The sequence below is a fragment of the Saccoglossus kowalevskii genome, chromosome 18, assembly GCF_978046115.1.
Source record: "Saccoglossus kowalevskii chromosome 18, keSacKowa6.1, whole genome shotgun sequence".
In the NCBI taxonomy this organism is placed as follows: domain Eukaryota; kingdom Metazoa; phylum Hemichordata; class Enteropneusta; family Harrimaniidae; genus Saccoglossus; species Saccoglossus kowalevskii.
In genome coordinates this window covers 10,673,634-10,694,370 of record NC_140658.1, presented here as the reverse complement: position 1 = coordinate 10,694,370, position 20,737 = coordinate 10,673,634, and the positions used below count along the sequence as shown (strand labels likewise).

The following is a 20,737-nucleotide window of genomic DNA, read 5'->3' as shown; positions in this document are numbered from 1 at the left end:
TAAATCAAGAAGCAATTTTCTGCAATTTTCACTGCAATAACTTCATATTTCATGTAAAGTTATACCACGTTTATCTTGAATTAGTGATCCGGCCTTTTTTCCACATATGGAATATTCTATAGCAAATAAGAAAACTATTAACAAAATATCAGCAACTTTCAAAGACATTCATGATTGATCAAGAATAATGCTGACAAAACTATTGTCTCAATATTAAAGCACAAGCACCCTTATGTTTATTATTCCCATCTACCTTAATGTATAATATATCTACACACAATGCAGTGAGAAGTCTTTATAGTCATATTAAAAAAAGCAAGAATAGAAGGCAAATAATGAGAAACAATAGCTTATCTAAGGATGCAGAAGAATCTACAAACATTCTACCAGAAGTAAAACTTACTCTACATCAACTAACATATGGAAATAATATTATTAAAATTATTACAAAAGTAGATAAAGAGATACAGATATGCAACATATTGAAGATGCACTGATCATGAAAATGCAAGACTAATGCACATTTTCAGAAATACAAATGAAGATGAGTCATTGCATGTACATAGCTGCAGAAATCTCCCTGAGAATGAGAAAGCATTATACGACTTGTTTCCTGTCTCTCAATAGTGTACCATTATTTCAAATCATTGAGACCACTGTTCAAAGTACCATGGTTACATAGGCCAGGGTAATGGTCGATGCAATGACGAGGGGGGAATAAAACACTATTTGACCGGTCAAAATACAAGTCTCATGGCTTTCTTGTTCTCAATGAGATCTCAACGACCATTGTTGTCAAAAGGCCTGATGCTATAAGAAAAGTGTTTTTGATGCTCGCATGAAAAAGTTGTAACAACCAATTTAATTTTCTCATTTTATAATGGCATATGCTATTAATATTTTGTTGACTGTCAATAACAGCATACCTGATTCTGACAATGCTAAGCAATGTAAATATGGAATGAAAAATGATATGATATGAGTAGACAAAGTTAGTACATGTAGGAATGAAATGTACATGAATGATGCTGATAGGAAAGGTGGTGGTGGTGGTGAAGATTGAGACGAGGGGAGTTGTACTCATAAAGGCATCTGTTAATTTTTCTTTGTGGCATTTTTAGCTGCCTTTTCATTTAAATTTTGCATGAGAGAAAATGTAATTTCTGTCAAATATCGTACATGGGTGGGGGTGGGGGGTTAGACATTTCAGTCTTAGGTAATGATGCTGAGATAAGGTAGAAAGAAATTCAAAAAAATAAACAATTATGGAACTAAGTATGAAACATTTTAGTCAGTTTTTTGGAATTGCCTGAAATATGGTAGAGGTAATTAAAATGAATAATGAAGTTGAGGTAATTACTGTAGCTGACAATCATAACCTTGACACATTATGCTATAAATTTGTATACCTTGCAACATATACTTTAATGCATCCTCCCCCTCTTTCGTCTGGACTTACCGTTCACGTTACGCTTCAAGATTATTATTTTCTTTTTTTACTTTCAATAATAAGCAAAACACTTCAACCATTTTTCGCTACTTTCATAATTTAAAACTGCTAATACAACAAACCTTATTCGCAAAAATTTGGTTCAGCTTACCTCTTCGAATGGCGTTCAGTTTTTCTTCCTGCTGTTGTATCAGTGCATTTTGTTGTGTTTCAAGTGTGGAGTTACTGTTAGGGTGTTCAGGGTACAGCGACCGGAACTCTTGACGTGACTTTCCATCTGCAAGACACAAATACAGCAAAATATAAGAACCAAGCACACAGGTATTCAAAAGTGAGATGATCATATATAGAAACAGTGTCATCATTCCTCCAGTATCCACACTACTGAGGCCACATAACATGTATATTCAATAACTACATAATTTTAAAGGGTTATCTACCATCTTAATGTAGTATGAGACATATTTTCATTAATTTTGGGAGGTACATCATGAGATTGTGAGTGGTGGAAATAAACTTCACTGGGGTTCAATGACCCTCAATAACATTTACGAATCACTAAAATCTTCGGCCACAAATACTTGCTGTAGTGGATATACAGATAATGCATCACAATCATCAGTTAATTTATTTTCTTCAATTCCTTTTGCAGATATGTATATTGGATCTTCAAATGTCTGCTGAACAGCTAGGAATTTTGAGAGGCAGCACTTACAAAAATAATTATTGTTTAGGGGAAGACATGTCACTATACAGTACAGTAAACGTAATGTATGTGAATGGGTAAATGAGCATAGAAATAGAATGTTGGTTTACAATAGAAGTAAACCAGTAGCACACAAAAACACAGTGCACAGTTTTTGTAATTTGTCAAATGCAGTACTTTTGCATTTTAAAATTATATAGTAAGTATATACTATGATGACAATTACGAACTGTGATATTTATGGATAAGCATGTTTCATTTTTTGAATATTGGTAACCCACTGTTAAAACCAACAGAGTTTGCTGTCAGTCTGTTCTAAATTATGCACAAAAACCACATAAATTACACATACTTTGATTGTCATTTTGGAAAAATATACCTTGCTGACATTATCCCCTATAAAAAACTTTACTGTATTTTAAGCTACCCTCTTCAAATAGAGTGTTAAATAAATAAAAATATGTTGTATATAACAGACATTAATTACACAAAATATATCAACTCCAGATTGAATCTAAAATGTTTCTCAGTTTCCTTTTTCTTATTTAGTTATTTTTACATTGTATTTTATTTGTTTTAAATAATAATAATTTTTTTTATGCATATACAGACACTACAAAAAGATTTTCGAAGAAAAGTAAAAATAAAATATTGTATTTGTTCAAATGGATGAAATTGCAAGAAGACTATGTTTTGATCATAAAACAAGACCACCAAACTCAAGTTATGTTAGTATTATAATAATTTCATCGCAGCTTGTACTTGAAAAAAAAAAAAAGAAATCTAAACAAACAGGATAACAAAAAAAAACTTACTTCTATGTTTAAGTTCAGTAAACTCAGCAACTGTATTAGTATTGGCAGGCTCTGTTGACGTTCTCCTTGGATACACCGCTTCTTTGTTTCTTGCCATCTCAAAGACGTCCACCTGCGGCGTTCGTTTTCGGTATCTTGCACCAGGAACTGGGTCGTATGCATCGTACTGGTAAGAAAAAGTGCGATAATAAGAGTAAGCGCTGGGTCCATATACACACTGATATCGACGCATGTTACTCTTAGCCAACTTGAAGGGGGAAAACAACTTAAACAAAAAGTTGTAAAGCAATTTAAACTACTATTCAGTGGTGTCTGCCACACCTAAATGATTGTCCTGAGCAATGACCTGATAAAGTGCGAAATGAACAAAAAATCAAGCAAAGTGCATGCTAACTTTACAATTATACGGTTACAAACAGAGCATTTTTATCAACAGTATGAGCTTTCATCTTTTTGAGAAAAAAAAATAGAAAAGCAATGCAGTCGGTGAAACACAACAACTGATTAAAGAATATGTAGATTTCAAGCGTGACTGAGTGCCTTGAACAACTTTGCACCATCTACATAATTACTTCCAGTTCATTTCATGTCACAAAAGATATCTGGAAGAAGGACACACCTTGGAGCCTTATGTCCAATTAAAAGCTATCAACTTTAACAATAATACATAGATGATCCAAGTAGCATTCGATCCTCAAGTCAACCATAACTAAACTAGGAAGGGAATGGTGACAGCCATCTTTGAATGCTTACAAAGTACAGTATTAAAGTCAAGTTTTGTCACTTTTCACAGAATAAAGCCACATAATATTTTTCAATATTTCAAAAAAATTTAATCAAAAACTTTTTGAAATTTTTGGAACAGAATTGTTTAACAGTTTAAAATTTAAAATTCCTGACATTGTACTTTGATGGCAAGTAGTATTTTACCAAAAGACGGAGTAATTAAATAAGAAAAAAAAAATTTGTTGCCATAGGCCGACAATCCGAATACTAGTAGAGAAGGTAGTAAGTGAATTCAGAGTTTCCCCTCTAGGACAACTGAAGCTGAAAAGATCACACGCCCATTGATAAGTGTAAAACTGTCAATGAGAACTAATGTATAGAAATACTTGTATTTTCACATGTCATCAGAACAATAGTAAACAGCATAGTTTACTGGTATGTTGTGAAGAGTGAAGTATACAGAATTTTAAATGTCATGAGTCTTGCTGCTAATAGATTTATTTATTTTAAACATTTTCTGCACCTGTTGTTCATTTCTATTGAAGGTATACGTCAATATCTGAGAAAAGGTAGCCCAGTATGGTAATTGGCATGTATAAACCTGCTTCATTCACACAATGGGCCATTCCAGTTTATATCTGCACCCCCCCTCTGTTGATGTGGTCGGATTTCCAGCACTGTATGATGGGTAAAACACCCCGGAATTCCAACTGTATATGAGGAAACAGAATCTGGAAATCCAGACGAGTATGGAAAAAAAAATCCTGGAAATCCAGGCAATTATGGCTACTAAATAAAATATGGCCTAGTTTATCTCGCCACATACCGGTTGATGAGGTTGGATTTCCAACAGTATGACTAAAAAACTTGGAATTCTGACTGTATATGGTAAAAAATTGGGCCAGTATGAAATAGTTATTACTGAAATTAGATAAGGATGGTGGCAAGAATGAGCTCATCAACACCGTGAATCAGGACTAGTTTGAATTTCCATTATCAAATATAAAATTTTGAACTTGGTAAATTAGCATATGATGAGAGTTATATTTGGAAATCCTACTCTGTATGGTGGCACAATGGAACTCATCAACACCATAAGTAGGAACTATAGTTTTGGATTTCCATTACTGTATGGTGAATGGTGATTTGGAAATAAAACTTTGTATGACTTATACACCCATGGAAATTATACCCTGTATGAAGTAAACACACAAGCTCATCAACAGGGGGGGGGGTGCAGATATAAACTGGAATGGCCCAATGAGACTTAGGGGTAACCTTGACTACACTTTTCAAAACTCAAGTCAACTTTCATTAATTTTCACAAAATTTTAAAACCCGATTAACATCTGCATATAATTAATACTTATGTACATTCGATTAAAAATATTAACAAAAAAATGATAAAAATGACATTTTTATATTGAGCAAAAGTCATGTCTACATTTTAATGAGTGATCAATAAACTCTGGGTGAGCTAACTGTGTGTATAAAAACAACACACACAACAGTACCTATGCATTTATTAACGATCAAGATCTTAATTAGTTTCCCAATTAAAAAAAAAACCTCAAAGAAAAAAATTGATTTAGTGGATAGTTAAAAATGATGAAAGAAAACAAACATTTCAAAGAAAACATTGTTTTGCATATAAATAGATTGATTCAAAGTTGTTTTTGGAAACCAAATTATTATTTTAATGTTTTTTTCTGCAGTGCCTTTGTTAATCTGGAATTAAATAGACACAACTTTCCATTGGCTACAGGTTTTGATGAAAATCTTCAAAAAAATATGTTGCAAGGTTATTTTGTGAATAGTGAGAACAGTCCAGTTTGGCATTAATAGGAGTTTAATCCCTCACTTTTTTGGATGTTTTGTGCCGTTTCTCACGGACATTGACAGATCTTGGAATCGACTCTGCACAATTCTTCCCGACATCGCTATTACGACACATCACAGACAGCTGCTGGTTTGTCAATTTCAGGTAATGATTAGCCTTCCTTGTACATCTTATGTCTTTTAACATCTCCCCCAACTCATCATCCACGCGATTCATCTTTTCTCGGACTTCAAGTTTCCGTGATTTCTGATGTAGCCGAGACTGTACTTCTCTAAGGGTGGTCTCAATACTACGTAGACGTGTGTTGATTTCATCCAAAATCTGTGACTGATTCATCATTCGGTCTATTTTGTTATTGATTCTCTGCCATCCAATCACCTCCTGCATACGACTTAAGAATCTCATCTCTTTACTTGATTCCATCAATGTTGGACCTTCTCTGCTTTCTAACTCTTTCTGTTTGACCGCATTCATCCCACAATTGGCATTGCTGTCTGCTTCATTTGAAGCGCAAGGATTTTTTGATTCTGAGTCTGTTTGTTCCAATGATGTTAAAGCATTTTTACGAAGCGTCTTCAGCCTTCTTGGCTGCGGTATAGGAGCAACTTTTGTACTTTCAATCGATATCAGATTTAAATCCTGTTCTGGTTTTTTATCATCACTGTTATGAACATCATTCATCCTACTCCCATTTGTGTCAGCGTTTTTTGTCTCCATCATATCAGCTTCATCAACTTCCTCATCGCCATGACTACTACTCAGATTTTCAGTTACAACAGCTCCATCATTCTGTACTGCACTAATGTTGCTAATCCCTACAAATCTTTTTAATTTCTCTAAAACTAATGGCAGATTTGTTAACTGCTCGTCAAGTTTGTCCCATTTACAGTTCATTTCCGATTGACATCCCGCACATATTCTACTCCACATGTTCATCTCATCCATGCTAGAGACCACCTGACGTATTTGATCATTAAATCGGGACCACTTATTGTCTATGGCACCAAGTACCTTGTATACTTCGCCCAGTATTGTACAGGATTCTTCATCTTTTGACTTCAATATTTTCATGTTTTCAGACACTTCTGTCATTTTCACATCAACATAACAGCAGAGAAGTTTCAACAGTACTGCTTTACTACTGTCAGGTTCGTCCAGCTGAAGACATGACAGAGTCTCGTCCAGTTCCTTCTCCCAATCAGACTTTGAACCAGAATGCAATTCTCCAAGTTGTTCATTCACCTTACCCCACTTAGTATTCATATCTTCAAACATTTTTAGTAACTGTTTATTGAGTATTCTATGCGTTGGTTTGTGCACCTGCGAGGAAGGTTCCACAGCTTTATTCCCAACACTGGCTTGTTCGTGAGTCGGCGATTGCGAAGGTTCTGCGGTTTTATTCCCAACGCTGGTTAGTTCTTGAATCGGCAAAGAGGCAGGTTTCACAGGTTTATCCTCAACACTGGCTTGTTCGTGAGACGGCGATTGCGATAGTTCTGCGGTTTTATTTCCAATGCTGGTTGGTTCTTGAATCTCCAAAGATGCAGGTTTCACAGGTTTATCCCCAACACCGGCTTGTTCGTGAGTTGGCGATTGCAAAGGTTCTGCGGCTTTATTCCCAACGCTGGTTGGTTTCTGAATTTGCAAAGAGGCAGGTTTCTCAGGTTTATTCTCAACACTGGATGATCTTTGCCCATTTGAATTCTGTGCTAGTCTCAACGCAGTTAATACCTTATCAAGTTTGCGATTCACAGCCTTTGCATCCTGCTGTGACTGGCTCAACCTATCGACTTTATCGCTCAATTCTGACCACTGTGAGTGGATGCTCTTCAGCGCATCAAGCACCTGGTCCATCTTCACCTGAAGTGTTGTGTCCTCTGAAGACATGCTTATGTGTCATTGAACCACCAAGAATAATCCTTTTTATAGCATAACTACATGTTATATCTCCTACTAGGCTGTCAACTAAGCAACTAAGTGTTCAGCAGTTAGTCTATGCAGTCCACAGTCCACCAGAGTGAAGCAATCAATAAATCCACTCATCGTACATCACAATGAATCTGGTAAGACCACACCACCATGCAGATAAACTAATGTACATCAATGTATATAGATCAATAAAAGATGCACGTTTGTAGCATGTACACTGTCCACTCAATGCGATGATGCATGTACACTCATCGTAATGAGCTCACACAGAGCTGTGCTGAGACATACCACTTATAGAGTCGTATATCGATATTGATTGTGCAAAAAATAATGTAAATAGCTGCTTAGAAACCAAGCAATCAATCAATGAAATACAGGCATATAAACATGCAATTATTTCTAAGAATACAATACAAATTGTTGAGTTGTACAATACATGCTTAGCTGGGTGTCTTCTTTGAGCTAGACTATTCGAGGGTAATTTTCATGAAAATAAAGTTTTATAATGAACAATTCATTATTATTGGTAAAATGCAAATTATCAAACTGGAATAATTTAAAGTGAAAAGAGGTACATATAAAATTACAGTAAAACAAAGCAAGATTTTAACAACAGCATGCTGATACAGTGAAACTAAACACATAAAAAAAAACGAAAAAAGTTCAGTTAACAGACATGTTTATACAAACTCATAAATGTTGAGACCAGTTCTAGGTTCACTTATACCGGTACATAGAGTTCTAGGTTCACTTATACCGGTACATAGAGTTCTAGGTTCACTTATACCGGTACATAGAGTTCTAGGTTCACTTATACCGGTACATAGAGTTCTAGGTTCACTTATACCGGTACATAGAGTTCTAGGTTCACTTATACCGGTACATAGAGTTCTAGGTTCACTTATACCGGTACATAGAGTTCTAGGTTCACTTATACCGGTACATAGAGTTCTAGGTTCACTTATACCGGTACATAGAGTTCTAGGTTCACTTATACCGGTACATAGAGTTCTAGGTTCACTTATACCAGTACATAGAGTTTGGTTTAGATCAGAGGCTTAAACAGGTTTCATTGTTTCTAACAGTCTCACAATCAATAGTAATGCATAATTACTGGCTATTAATAAAGACAAGAAATAACCAGAAATACACTCACTTCTCTATTTTCCAGCTGTTGTTGTATACGCTTCTGCTCACTGTGTAATTGACGTCTCATTGCTGACAGTGCATGAATTACATCTTTGTTGTCACCAACACGCGATCTCGAAGATGGTATCGGGGGCGAGTTGGTCAGCCGACCATTCTGCAAATTAACACACATCAATATTAACAACAGAATCAACAGATTTTGTGAAAAGCTACTTTATAACGTTCTAAAATTTTTTTTATTTTATTCATATGTAACCCACTGAATACAATGTTGTTTGTTTTTATAATATTGGATGGCAGCCTAAGGAAATAAAATATGTCAAAAAAAAAAATAATTTAAGGTATCAAACAAAATTCTGTGAAAGTCACTGTGCCTCCCTTTCTCAGGGAATTTACTATTGACAAAAATGGCCACCAGTCTTGTTGAGAATGAGAAAGACACTTTTTTTTGCCCTTCAAATAATGTTCCATTTTCTCCCATCATCCTATCCACTGAACCGAATACCATGGTAACTAGGTAAGTGAAGCAGTAGATGCAATGACGGATGAGAATAGAACACTATTTACAGGAGGAAAAAAGTGCCATAGCTCTCTTGCTCACATTTGTCTTTAAGAACTATTAGTGACATCTACAAAATGTTATGATTTTTTCCCAACTCATAAAAATTAAAGATGTTATAATCCACATTCAATCACATGACATACCCTACACCCCCGCCAAAGTTCAATAATGGAATGACTCACAGATTGCATATTAACAGGCTAACCAGTATAAAATGAACACCACACATAAAAAACATTTTTAATTGATCCAGCTCCTACCCTTATATACCATTGAATAATACCACCTGAACACACACACACACAATAACATTTACAGTTCTACATTTTTTACAAGGATGGTAAGGTATGAATGTTACTGTTCTTGGTGGATGAGAGAAAACAGTCATCACAAAAAGAGTGTACATAACAACCAAGCAATGATGTAATAGTCAATATTTTTTTCTATATTCTAACAATACAACAGATCAATTATGTAATTAATATCAACGTTAATAAAAATGAGGGTAGAATTTTCCATTTTTTTTTATTGAATTTTTCTGATAAGATCTAGTAATAATAGTTTTAAATATCAATATGCATTCATTTCACAAGACACTACAGAATACAGAGGCAGGTAACTGCGGCAAATATCGAAGGTAATCAAATGATGTTGCGTGAGACTATTCTTGGTGTGTCATGTTCCATTATGCAAGCCATCTGGACACATTTTCCCCAGTAGTATATGTAACAGCTTTTCAAAACATGCCGAAAAAAATGCAATTGTCTGTCTCTGTATTTTCTAGTATCTTTGCTCTAACTTAGTTAAATTACTACTTTGGTTTATTGGCAACCCTAATATCAGCAAAAATAAAAAAAATAAAAATATAATTACACAAAAAATAATAACTGACATGAGATAAATTATAGAAGTATACTGTAAACCGGTTTAATTTCAATGCAGACAAATTTTCGTTGAAATTTTGTAGCAGTGAATGTTAGTGAAATTAAGACACAGCTTTCGCTTTCGTCATCACAAATGCCATTTTATCGTCAAAATTGCTGTCAACGAAAGTCATATGGTTTACAGTATTACTGCATATATGCCTTACGTGTATAAAGCCATCATTCAATTGCTCCAACTCGGGTTCCTTGGTTAGCGAAGGTTAAAACAGGATAGACAGTAGCGAGGTGAGAATGCTTAATATGGTACACAGAAAGCAATACAAAAAGCCGAATAGAAAGGATGACAAATGCTAAGCAAGAGGATGAGAATTTTCCATATCACTGAATTAGTGGATTGGATGGAATTTGACCAAAATGATCAGGCAGGGCATTATGAAGAACGGACTGAATATTTAGAAATAATTTCTGTCATCGCCATATTGTTTTTGACAACAAAAGTGGCAACAATGCCAGCTAAGTTGCTGACTGGTTTGTTATGCAAGTCTGGAGACTCAATAGAAGACGCAATATCCTTTCTACGTACATTGGGACATCACAAATGGCAAAGTTGTCCAAACAAATTAAACAAAATGTATGTACTGACACACCCACTGAATCAGGACACAGTCACCAATGTGAGCGTAGTGCATGGCATAATGCAAGTAAATTCATCCAAACAGCACACTGCCATAAAAATGGTTTGATCTAAACAGTTCTAATCACTTAACAATCCTAAGACGTGCATAGCAAAGCAGTCAGTAACTTTGAGGTGACAACTGAAAGTGTAGGAAGTACAGTACATGTATATTAGAACAGAGCTGTCTTACCCTTGGGTTATACACTGTCTCGGGAGTCACACTCTACGGTAGCAGCACAAAGAAATAGATCATGGTGTTAAGAGTTAGTGGTGAAAAAGACAATAAGTTGGAAGGATTTAAGTATTGATTTTAAGGCACCACAGAAATTATGCTTTGAATTTCATGTGAATAGACAATGTATTTTACATGCGTTGTATACGTAACATGGGACCCATGTATCGAAACAGAGTGCAACAGTTGTGGTGCTTTAATCTGCGTACATTCAAGAAGTCACTGAACTTGCATAAGTACAATAATGCTCTCATATTGATTTAAAAAAAAATATTTATATTAGTGAGAAGTACCGTAAAATCTGTATTAGAAGCCGCATCCCTAAATTCATCCCCTGTGCTGTATTGTACTATTTTAATAGAAGCCGCAGCTTCTAATACAGATTTTACAGTACATGTAGAACATCACTGATCAGTGCATAAACATTTAAAAAACAAAACTTTTGCTGTTATAGAAATGTTTTATCACAACATCAACTCATTCATTTAAGTTTTTGTATGGTACAGTGTGTTACCACCTGTCCATAGTGGCAGGTTTGGATAGTCCCATTTCAAATGCTACCTGTCTAGAGTGGTTTGGTGGAAGTGAGTCTTGTGTGGTTGATTCACTACATTGCATATTTGGTTATATTACAACAAGCAAAAAAAAAATAGCTCCTTAAGTTTGTTTCCATGCCTACAATCCCTAATCTTGTGGCCATTTTGAATTAGAAAATGTTTCAGGGCTGTACTTATTAGATTTAAAATTCAAAAATTATCATGGGAACATAGTCTTTTTTTTCTATTCTTGGCGAATTCTGTTTAAATATGTGTTAATATTGTTTCTGGTTTGACTATATCGGTACGCGTTGTCGTATAACCATGCTTTACACCACATCTCACCAGCAAGTTTCTGATAATTTTGTTACTGTATATTGCCCTGTAATTTGTAATTCTGTTTGATGAAATTTCATAAATACACACCAGTACACATGCACACAGGGTATTTATAGAATATAAATGAACAAGGTTTGGAAAGTTGGGATTCGGAACCTACCTTATCGACATGCACAGGTATTTCGTCAAACTCTTCAGCCTTTTAGGAAGGAGAGAAAAATGGGTGATAGGACTGGGTGGATTGGGTTGGATCATGCAATGGGGAAACACAAATGTGATGGGTAAAAACAAGAGAACTAGCTGGTTTTATGATAGGGGGCACATCTTTCATGCATAGTGCATTGGTTACAGTTGCATTTATAAAATTTGTTGATCGATAACATTTAATAGCATTTAGTCATGAAACATTGTTAAAAAAAGAATTGCATTTTTTATACCTTATTGCGCAGGGTCGGGATTGGTGGGGAAGCTACCCTGGCTGCATTCTGCAAAGAAAAGTGAAAAAGGGGTAGATATTCAAACAAATGACAAAAAAACAAATTTGGTTCCTATATTTGACAATTTCTTCAATACGAACTATGGAAAACTATGACCACATAACACTAATATTATAGGAATTGAATAATAAAATGTATTACAGTGGTAACAAGTGGTTCATCTGTCTTTATTAGAATTTTGTCAAAAGTTTGATGTTTTAAAGCAGGGGTGTCATCACCTACGCATGCATCAGATGGCCATAGCATGTCATTGTTTACTAACAAGTGAGTACCCATGAGCCGTTGCATTTTAGCATGTGTTGTTATCGTCGCTTGGGACTCAATTCATGCATGTGCGCAGGTGACAACCCTCTCGCTTTAACTACGTTTGCACTACTTAGCTACAGTCATAAAATGTCATAACATTATTCAGTTTGGACATGACACAACACTGTTTGGAAACAATTATTGAAACATCTGTGACTTGATACAAAATGAACCAGATAGAAAATTATTGATTAATTCTGTGAATGAATACGAATGAACCAAAAACAGCTGAAGATCTTAGTATAGATGGTATTTCACTATAATTATGTAAGAAAAGCTAATTTTTTCATGACTTCTCACCTCTGCATACTTTTTCTGCCTCTCTTCATCCTCATTCCTTCTCATTTCTTCTAGTCGCCGATTTTCCTCTTCTCGTCTCTGTCTCTCTATTTCTTTCCTTTTATCCTCAGCAGCCAAGATTAGCTGCTCGTTTCTAAGACGAGCCTGTAAAATGAAATAAATAAATTAATGCAAATTAACACCATGAAAATTAGATAGCTCCGCTGTTAGCAACGTACATTTCAATTAGAGAATTGAAGATATCATTAGAAAATGAACAAATCTGAGAGAGGTTCGCCTGAGGTACCTATACATGTATGTATAGTATCTAAGCAATGGGATTTTCAACAAGAAGTAGAATAAGATATTTCAGAATTAAAGATATCATCATGAAATGAACAAATTTAAAAATAAACACCAGAGATTGTTAAAAAATTATTGCAAAAAAAAAAAGGGTGCATTTTCCTGTTGTCATTACCGGTAATTTCTTTTTTATGGAATATTTTCAACAATAAATAATTTCAATTTTTTTAATTAAACAATTCAATACATATGGTACAACATGGTATGCTTAGATAGACTTCGCTCATAATCTTACGTACCTCTTCCTCTTTCCTTCTCTGTCGTTCTTGCTCCTCCTCAAACTCCTTCTGCATCTTCTCTCTTTCAGCTTGTAGGCGCTTCTCTTCTCGCTCTTCTTCCAGCCGAATTTTCTCCTTCTCTTCGGCGTCTCGTCTCCTCTTTTCGTCAACCTTGAAACAAGTTTAAAAAATAGAAAAGGAAATCACTTGTGAATTAAGATTAATTTATTTTGTCCTCTATGGTGGTATCCTATATTTCATTATGATATTACTATCATTGTAGCTAGGCATGAATGGAGTGGCATGTAGAGAGTGGAATGCTGCATAGATTCTAGGTTTTGTTGATGTGTGAAATCCAGTAGACTGTGATTTGTTTCATTAAAACTGTTTTCATAGACTTTTGCAATATGGTTTCATGTTATGATATTGCTCACAAAACTCAGATAAAAATATCAGATCAGTAAAATACTTTTCATAAACCTCCAGGAAAATTGGGATTTTTTTAGCTAATTGTAGGAACTATTGGTTTCTATGGTAAAAACTTTTCGCCGTATCTAAACATTTTGTGTGGTAACATATGGTGATAAATTTATAATGTAGTTGTGAGATAGATAATTATGAAATTTAGGAAAGAGGTTTTGATGAATATTATTCAGTTTTTCTGAAATACTAGTAAAACTGTAACATTTAACATGTTTTGCATTTTTTCAGGCAGTTTTTCTCCAAAAAAGTAACCTTAACTGGATGGAAAGATTATGATTTGTGTCAAATCAATTATTGGTATGTACAATGTAAAACTTTTGAAAAAAACACCCTTAGTTTGAATATCTATTATCTACCTCAACAGTAATCAGGAAATGTAACGTTTTGCAAGGAAATGTAACGTTTTGCAAGGTAATGTAACGTTTTGCAAGGTAATGTAACGTTTTACAAAGAAATGTAACATTTTGCAAGGAAATGTAACGTTTTGCAAGGAAATGTAACGTTTTGCAAGGAAATGTAACGTTTTGCAAGGTAATGTAACGTTTTGCAAGGTAATGTAACGTTTTGCAAGGAAATGTAACGTTTTGCAAGGAAATGTAACGTTTTGCAAGGAAATGTAACGTTTTGCAAGGAAATGTAGCGTTTTGCAAGGAAATGTAACGTTTTGCAAGGAAATGTAACGTTTTGCAAGGAAATGTAACGTTTTGCAAGGAAATGTAACGTTTTGCAAGGAAATGTAGCGTTTTGCAAGGAAATGTAACGTTTTGCAAGGAAATGTAACATTTTGCAAGGAAATGGACAAAAAGTATATTCATACCTGCTGCTGTAAATAGTCTTTGTACGAGTCTTGAGCAGTTTTACCTTGAGCAATCTTATTCGGGTCTTCATTCTCAAGATTCCAGACATTTCCTCTTGCAAACGTTGGCTTTGATGCATCAGCAAACGCAGCTATGTAACAGAGAATGATATAAAATGAGCGTTGAAATCACAGCTCTATTCATTACAATTATGTGTTGTAACAGTTATTGTGCGACAACTTTTTGCTTTTTGCTTAAACACAACCAAGATGCAGTTAATAACATGAACCTGCGAGTACATGTATATATGTAGGACCTTTCTTTGTGAAGAAGAATTCAGTTGGAGTTTTAGATACCGTAATACCTATGATAACACAAGACACTAAAAAGATGACAATATCATATTATATTACAAATTAATAATTAACATTTAAACATATAATAATATTAAAAAGCATTTTTTTTATTTACTTGTTCACCCCTTTTTGTGTATAATGGAATAATCCAAAGCAAGGATTTGGGTGATACCAAAATACATGTCCAGGGGGTGAAAGCTTACAAATCGTGTACCAGCAAAAACAAACGATAAATTTACAGTATAAAGAAACAAAAATACAACAACTGGTTATATCAATCGTACCTTGATTTAATATTTTTTTTTTTTATAATATAATATAAACACAAACATTTTAACTTACGCCACCTAATAATAGTTTAAAATATTACAAGATACCACATGCTGTTAGTTAGAGAGACAAGGAAAGAGATAGCAAATGTTAAACAAAAAAGCGAAATGAACATTAATATGCAAGCTTTAATTTACACCCAAATTCTTAATAATTTATAAAAAAACAAACTTGTTTTATTGTCTGATGTCTCTGTAAGATACCAAAATAATTAATTTGCTCTGACTGTTAAAACAAAAGAATTCAAAACTGCATTATATCAGTGCATATTGGAAATCCGACTTGGAAGCTACGTCAAACATTGATATACATTTTTGTACTTGTAGAGCAAAACAAAATTGTTTGGGTTTATTTCTTTTTTTAAATAATACCACACAGGTGGCTTTTTATTCTTATTTGTAAATTGTCATAAAATATTTAGTATTTTTTACCAAAACTATTTATGCTTTCATTATTTTTTTAAATTCTGTCAAAAAAAAAAAAAAGCTGTGACTGATGTTATTATTCGAGAGAAGAAAGGGGCCTAGTTGAAAAACGGAAATTGATTTGATACGAGTATCTACACATAGTAGGTGGCTAAAATGAGGCTAAAGTGCAGTGTGGATAATCTTCCATATAAAACTTGCCAGTATGATTTTTATAGGAACATACACTGGTAAAAGAACAATGGCGCAGGGCAGAAGCTGATGCTGCCTAGCTTCAAAATTGATTTTGAACTAAAAATCTAAATCTTGACTATACATTCCTGAAAAAATGGCTGCTGAATATTGCTGTCTCCAACCAATTGATATGACAAGGTTTCAGTTTACAGGATTTTCAATATCATGATATCCATGTTTTTTTTCATTCTTTTGAAAAGACGGCAATGAGATTTTTTTTTTCAATTTTTCCAGAGACATCAATTCAAATGAAAGCCAAACAATAATTAATAACAAATGACAAAAAAAAATATTTAAACAAAGAATTTGGGTGGGTAAGTGCACCTTACCATTGTTACCATAGTTACCTGAAAGCTCTAGTGTTGGTGGTTGTTCAGATTGCCCGTTAATGCCTGGATTGTAAGCTTTATAATAACAAATGGCATGCATATGATGGATGTGAGACATGTATGGTTTGGATGAATGATCAATGAGTGAAGCGGACAGATAATTAATAAACCCAAGCAAGGGTGGGGGGAGGGCGAACGAAGGTGGATGTTCTTTTCTTCTTCATTGGAATCATTTCACTCCAAGTAAGAATACGTTTACATTGCTTGGTTCCGACACAAACCTTGCACACACTACTAGCAAAGTCCAACTTAACTACCGATATATTCATATTAAGGGGCTGTTAATAATTAAAACATGCAAATAACCATTCAAAATAATTGGCAGATTTTCCAAATAAGGTGATTCAGTTTGGGGGTCGCTTCAATTAGATGGGCACTTCTAACAAAAGGCTATTTGTATGTTTCATGATAAAGCTATGTGAAGTCCTTTCCACATGATACAACTATCCCATGCTAACTTAACTACTTGTACATGCACAGGCATCTTTACTGGAGATACGCTTTTAAGACAGTAAATAGTAAATTAGTAAATATGACTAGAATGTGTTCATGAATTCAGGCATGTCTCTTTCTGTGGTTAACACGTAACTTTTGAATATCACTATTGATCACATTTCTCAATATCCATACCAAACGAACAACCACACATACCTAACTTCACATTCCTCAATACTAGTATTCATAACAAACGAACAACCACACATGCCTAACTTCACATTCCTCAATATCCATAACAAACAAACAACCACACATGTCTAACTTCACATTCCTCAACATCCATACCAAACAAACAACCACACAAGCCTAATTTCACATTCCTCAATATCCATAACCAATCTTCTTCCCAGATGCCTTTGCGCTTTACGCAATAGTGCCTCTGCAGCCTTCAGGCAGCCTTCAATTTTGTGGTCAATCACCTCACTACGCACGGCCATTTTTCCGCGGGTGTTTCATTCGAAACCGAACTACAAAAAGTGTGAAAAAACGTATGTGACATCCGAACTATTTATTAATGTCAGACTTCAGTAAAAACGTAAATACGAACCATTTTATCACGGACTATGTTTTGCAAGGTAATGTTATTGTAGTGAAATGGTGCGCGTGATAAACTAAAACTAGGGAAAACAGCGTTCTGTTTATGTACATAAGATGGGCAAAGAAATATTAAACACTAATTTTACTTGATGGAATTTCTTAACAACCCCGTTCGTTTTGTTTTCTGGTGAATATTTCAATACTATTTCTAGCTTGAACGGATTCGATTCTCCGCGTCTAACAGTTATAGAACACACAGGTTCTAATAAGTTTATAAAGTTAGTAATTTATTGTATAATCTCATGTCTTGATAACTTTGAAAGGACTGCATTTTCCAAGCGTAAAACATGTATGTTTTAATTTAATTTACCGAACAGTTCTTTCAGATTTAGGACGTAAAACGTTTTATTAAAGTGATTGAAGTAACACGGTGGCTTAAGCGTAACTGTGTTAACCGACGGGGTCTTGAAGTTTGAACACATTCGAATATGCAAATGAGTTCTATGCAAAACTGTCTTGTGCAGTGATGATAAGTAACGCATATCAAACTGTGCGGAGTTCGATCCATAACAAACAACCACACATGCCTAACTTCACATTCCTCAATATCCATACCAAACAAACAATCACACATGCCTAACTTCACATTCCTCAAAATCCAAACCAAACAAACAACCATGCATGCCTAACTTCACATTCCTCAATATCCATACCAAACAAACAACCATGCATGCCTAACTTCACATTCCTCAATATCCATACTAAACAACAACCACACATGCCTAACTTCACATTCCTCAATATCCATACCAAACGAACAACCACACATGCCTAACTTCACATTCCTCAATATCCATACCAAACGAACAACCACACATGCCTAATTTCACATTCCTCAATATCTATACCAAACAAACAACCATGCATGCCTAACTTCACATTCCTCAATATCCATACCAAACGAACAACCACACATGCCTAACTTCACATTCCTCAACATCCATACCAAACAAACAACCACACATACCTAATTTCACATTCCTCAATATCCATACCAAACAAACAACCACACATGCCTAACTTCACATTCCTCAATATCCATACCAAACGAACAATCACACATGCCTAACTTCACATTCCTCAATATCCATACTAAACGAACAACCACACATGCCTAACTTCACATTCCTCAATATCCATACTAAACGAACAACCACACATGCCTAACTTCACATTCCTCAATATCCATACCAAACGAACAACCACACATGCCTAATTTCACATTCCTCAATATCCATACCAAACAAACAACCATGCATGCCTAACTTCACATTCCTCAATATCCATACTAAACGAACAACCACACATGCCTAACTTCACATTCCTCAATATCCATACCAAACGAACAACCACACATGCCTAACTTCACATTCCTCAACATCCATACCAAACAAACAACCACACATACCTAATTTCACATTCCTCAATATCCATACCAAACAAACAACCACACATGCCTAACTTCACATTCCTCAATATCCATACCAAACGAACAATCACACATGCCTAACTTCACATTCCTCAATATCCATACTAAACGAACAACCACACATGCCTAACTTCACATTCCTCAATATCCATACTAAACGAACAACCACACATGCCTAACTTCACATTCCTCAATATCCATACCAAACGAACAACCATACATGCCTAACTTCACATTCCTCAATATCCATACCAAACGAACAACCACACATGTCTAACTTCACATTCCTCAACATCCATACCAAACGAACAACCACACATGCCTAACTTCACATTCCTCAATATCCATACCAAACGAACAACCACACATGTCTAACTTCACATTCCTCAACATCCATACCAAACGAACCACACATGCCTAACTTCACATTCCTCAATATCCATACCAAACAAACAACCACACATGCCTAATTTCACATTCCTCAATATCCATACCAAACGATCAACCACACATGCCTAACTTCACATTCCTCAATATCCATACCAAACAACTATGCATGCCTAACTTCACATTCCTCAATATCCATACTAAACGAACAACCACACATGCCTAACTTCACATTCCTCAATATCCATACTAAACGATCAACCACACATGCCTAACTTCACATTCCTCAATATCCATACCAAACAACCACACATGCCTAACTTCACATTCCTCAACATCCATACCAAACAAACAACCACACATGCCTAATTTCACATTCCTCAATATCCATACCAAACGAACAACCACACATGCCTAACTTCACATTCCTCAACATCCATACCAAACAACCACACATACCTAACTTCACATTCCTCAATATCCATACCAAACGAACAACCACACATGCCTAACTTCACATTCCTCAATATCCATACCAAACAACCACACATGCCTAATTTCACATTCCTCAATATCCATACCAAACAACCACACATACCTAACTTCACATTCCTCAACATCCATACCAAACAACCACACATACCTAACTTCACATTCCTCAATATCCATACCAAACGATCAACCACACATGCCTAACTTCACATTCCTCAATATCCATACCAAACAACCATGCATGCCTAACGTCACATTCCTCAATATCCATACTAAACGAACAACCACACATGCCTAACTTCACATTCCTCAACATCCATACCAAACAAACAACCACACATGCCTAATTTCACATTCCTCAATATCCATACCAAACGAACAACCACACATGCCTAACTTCACATTCCTCAACATCCATACCAAACAACCACACATGCCTAACTTCACATTCCTCAATATCCATACCAAACAACCACACATGCCACACTTCACATTCCTCAATATCCATACCAAACGAACAACCACACTTGCCTAGCTTCACAATCCTCAATATCCATACCAAACGAAACCACACATGCCTAACTTCACATTCCATCCACACCAAACAAACAACCACACATGCCTAACTTTTCATGCATTGACATTCATACACAGTATCCATAGCATGCAATTAATATAAGAGAGTTTCTATTGAATACTTACAAGGTCGTGGTGATACATTGGGGAGAGGGACATCAGAGTAGAGTTGACCAGTGCCACTCCCACTGACACCTTCATTAATGTTATGTAGTTGCCTTAGATCAGCTGTAAAAA

The 20,737-nt window shown here is 35.1% G+C and overlaps 1 protein-coding gene across 1 annotated transcript in view; it reads right to left on the bottom strand.

Annotated features, from left to right (window-relative positions):
• Window positions 1–20,737, bottom strand: part of LOC102803685 (centrosome and spindle pole-associated protein 1-like) — a 58,943-nt gene that overhangs the window by 8,236 nt on the left and 29,970 nt on the right. The window contains exons 30-41 of the mRNA XM_085493220.1: window positions 20,627–20,728; window positions 16,480–16,536; window positions 14,808–14,938; window positions 13,529–13,678; window positions 12,948–13,091; window positions 12,282–12,329; window positions 12,005–12,043; window positions 10,928–10,960; window positions 10,268–10,306; window positions 8,623–8,769; window positions 2,972–3,137; window positions 1,602–1,727 (exon numbers count right to left, since the gene is read on the bottom strand). Coding sequence (XP_085349346.1) covers window positions 1,602–1,727; window positions 2,972–3,137; window positions 8,623–8,769; window positions 10,268–10,306; window positions 10,928–10,960; window positions 12,005–12,043; window positions 12,282–12,329; window positions 12,948–13,091; window positions 13,529–13,678; window positions 14,808–14,938; window positions 16,480–16,536; window positions 20,627–20,728 — 1,182 coding nt within the window. The remainder of the gene's footprint in view (window positions 1–1,601; window positions 1,728–2,971; window positions 3,138–8,622; window positions 8,770–10,267; window positions 10,307–10,927; window positions 10,961–12,004; window positions 12,044–12,281; window positions 12,330–12,947; window positions 13,092–13,528; window positions 13,679–14,807; window positions 14,939–16,479; window positions 16,537–20,626; window positions 20,729–20,737) is intronic.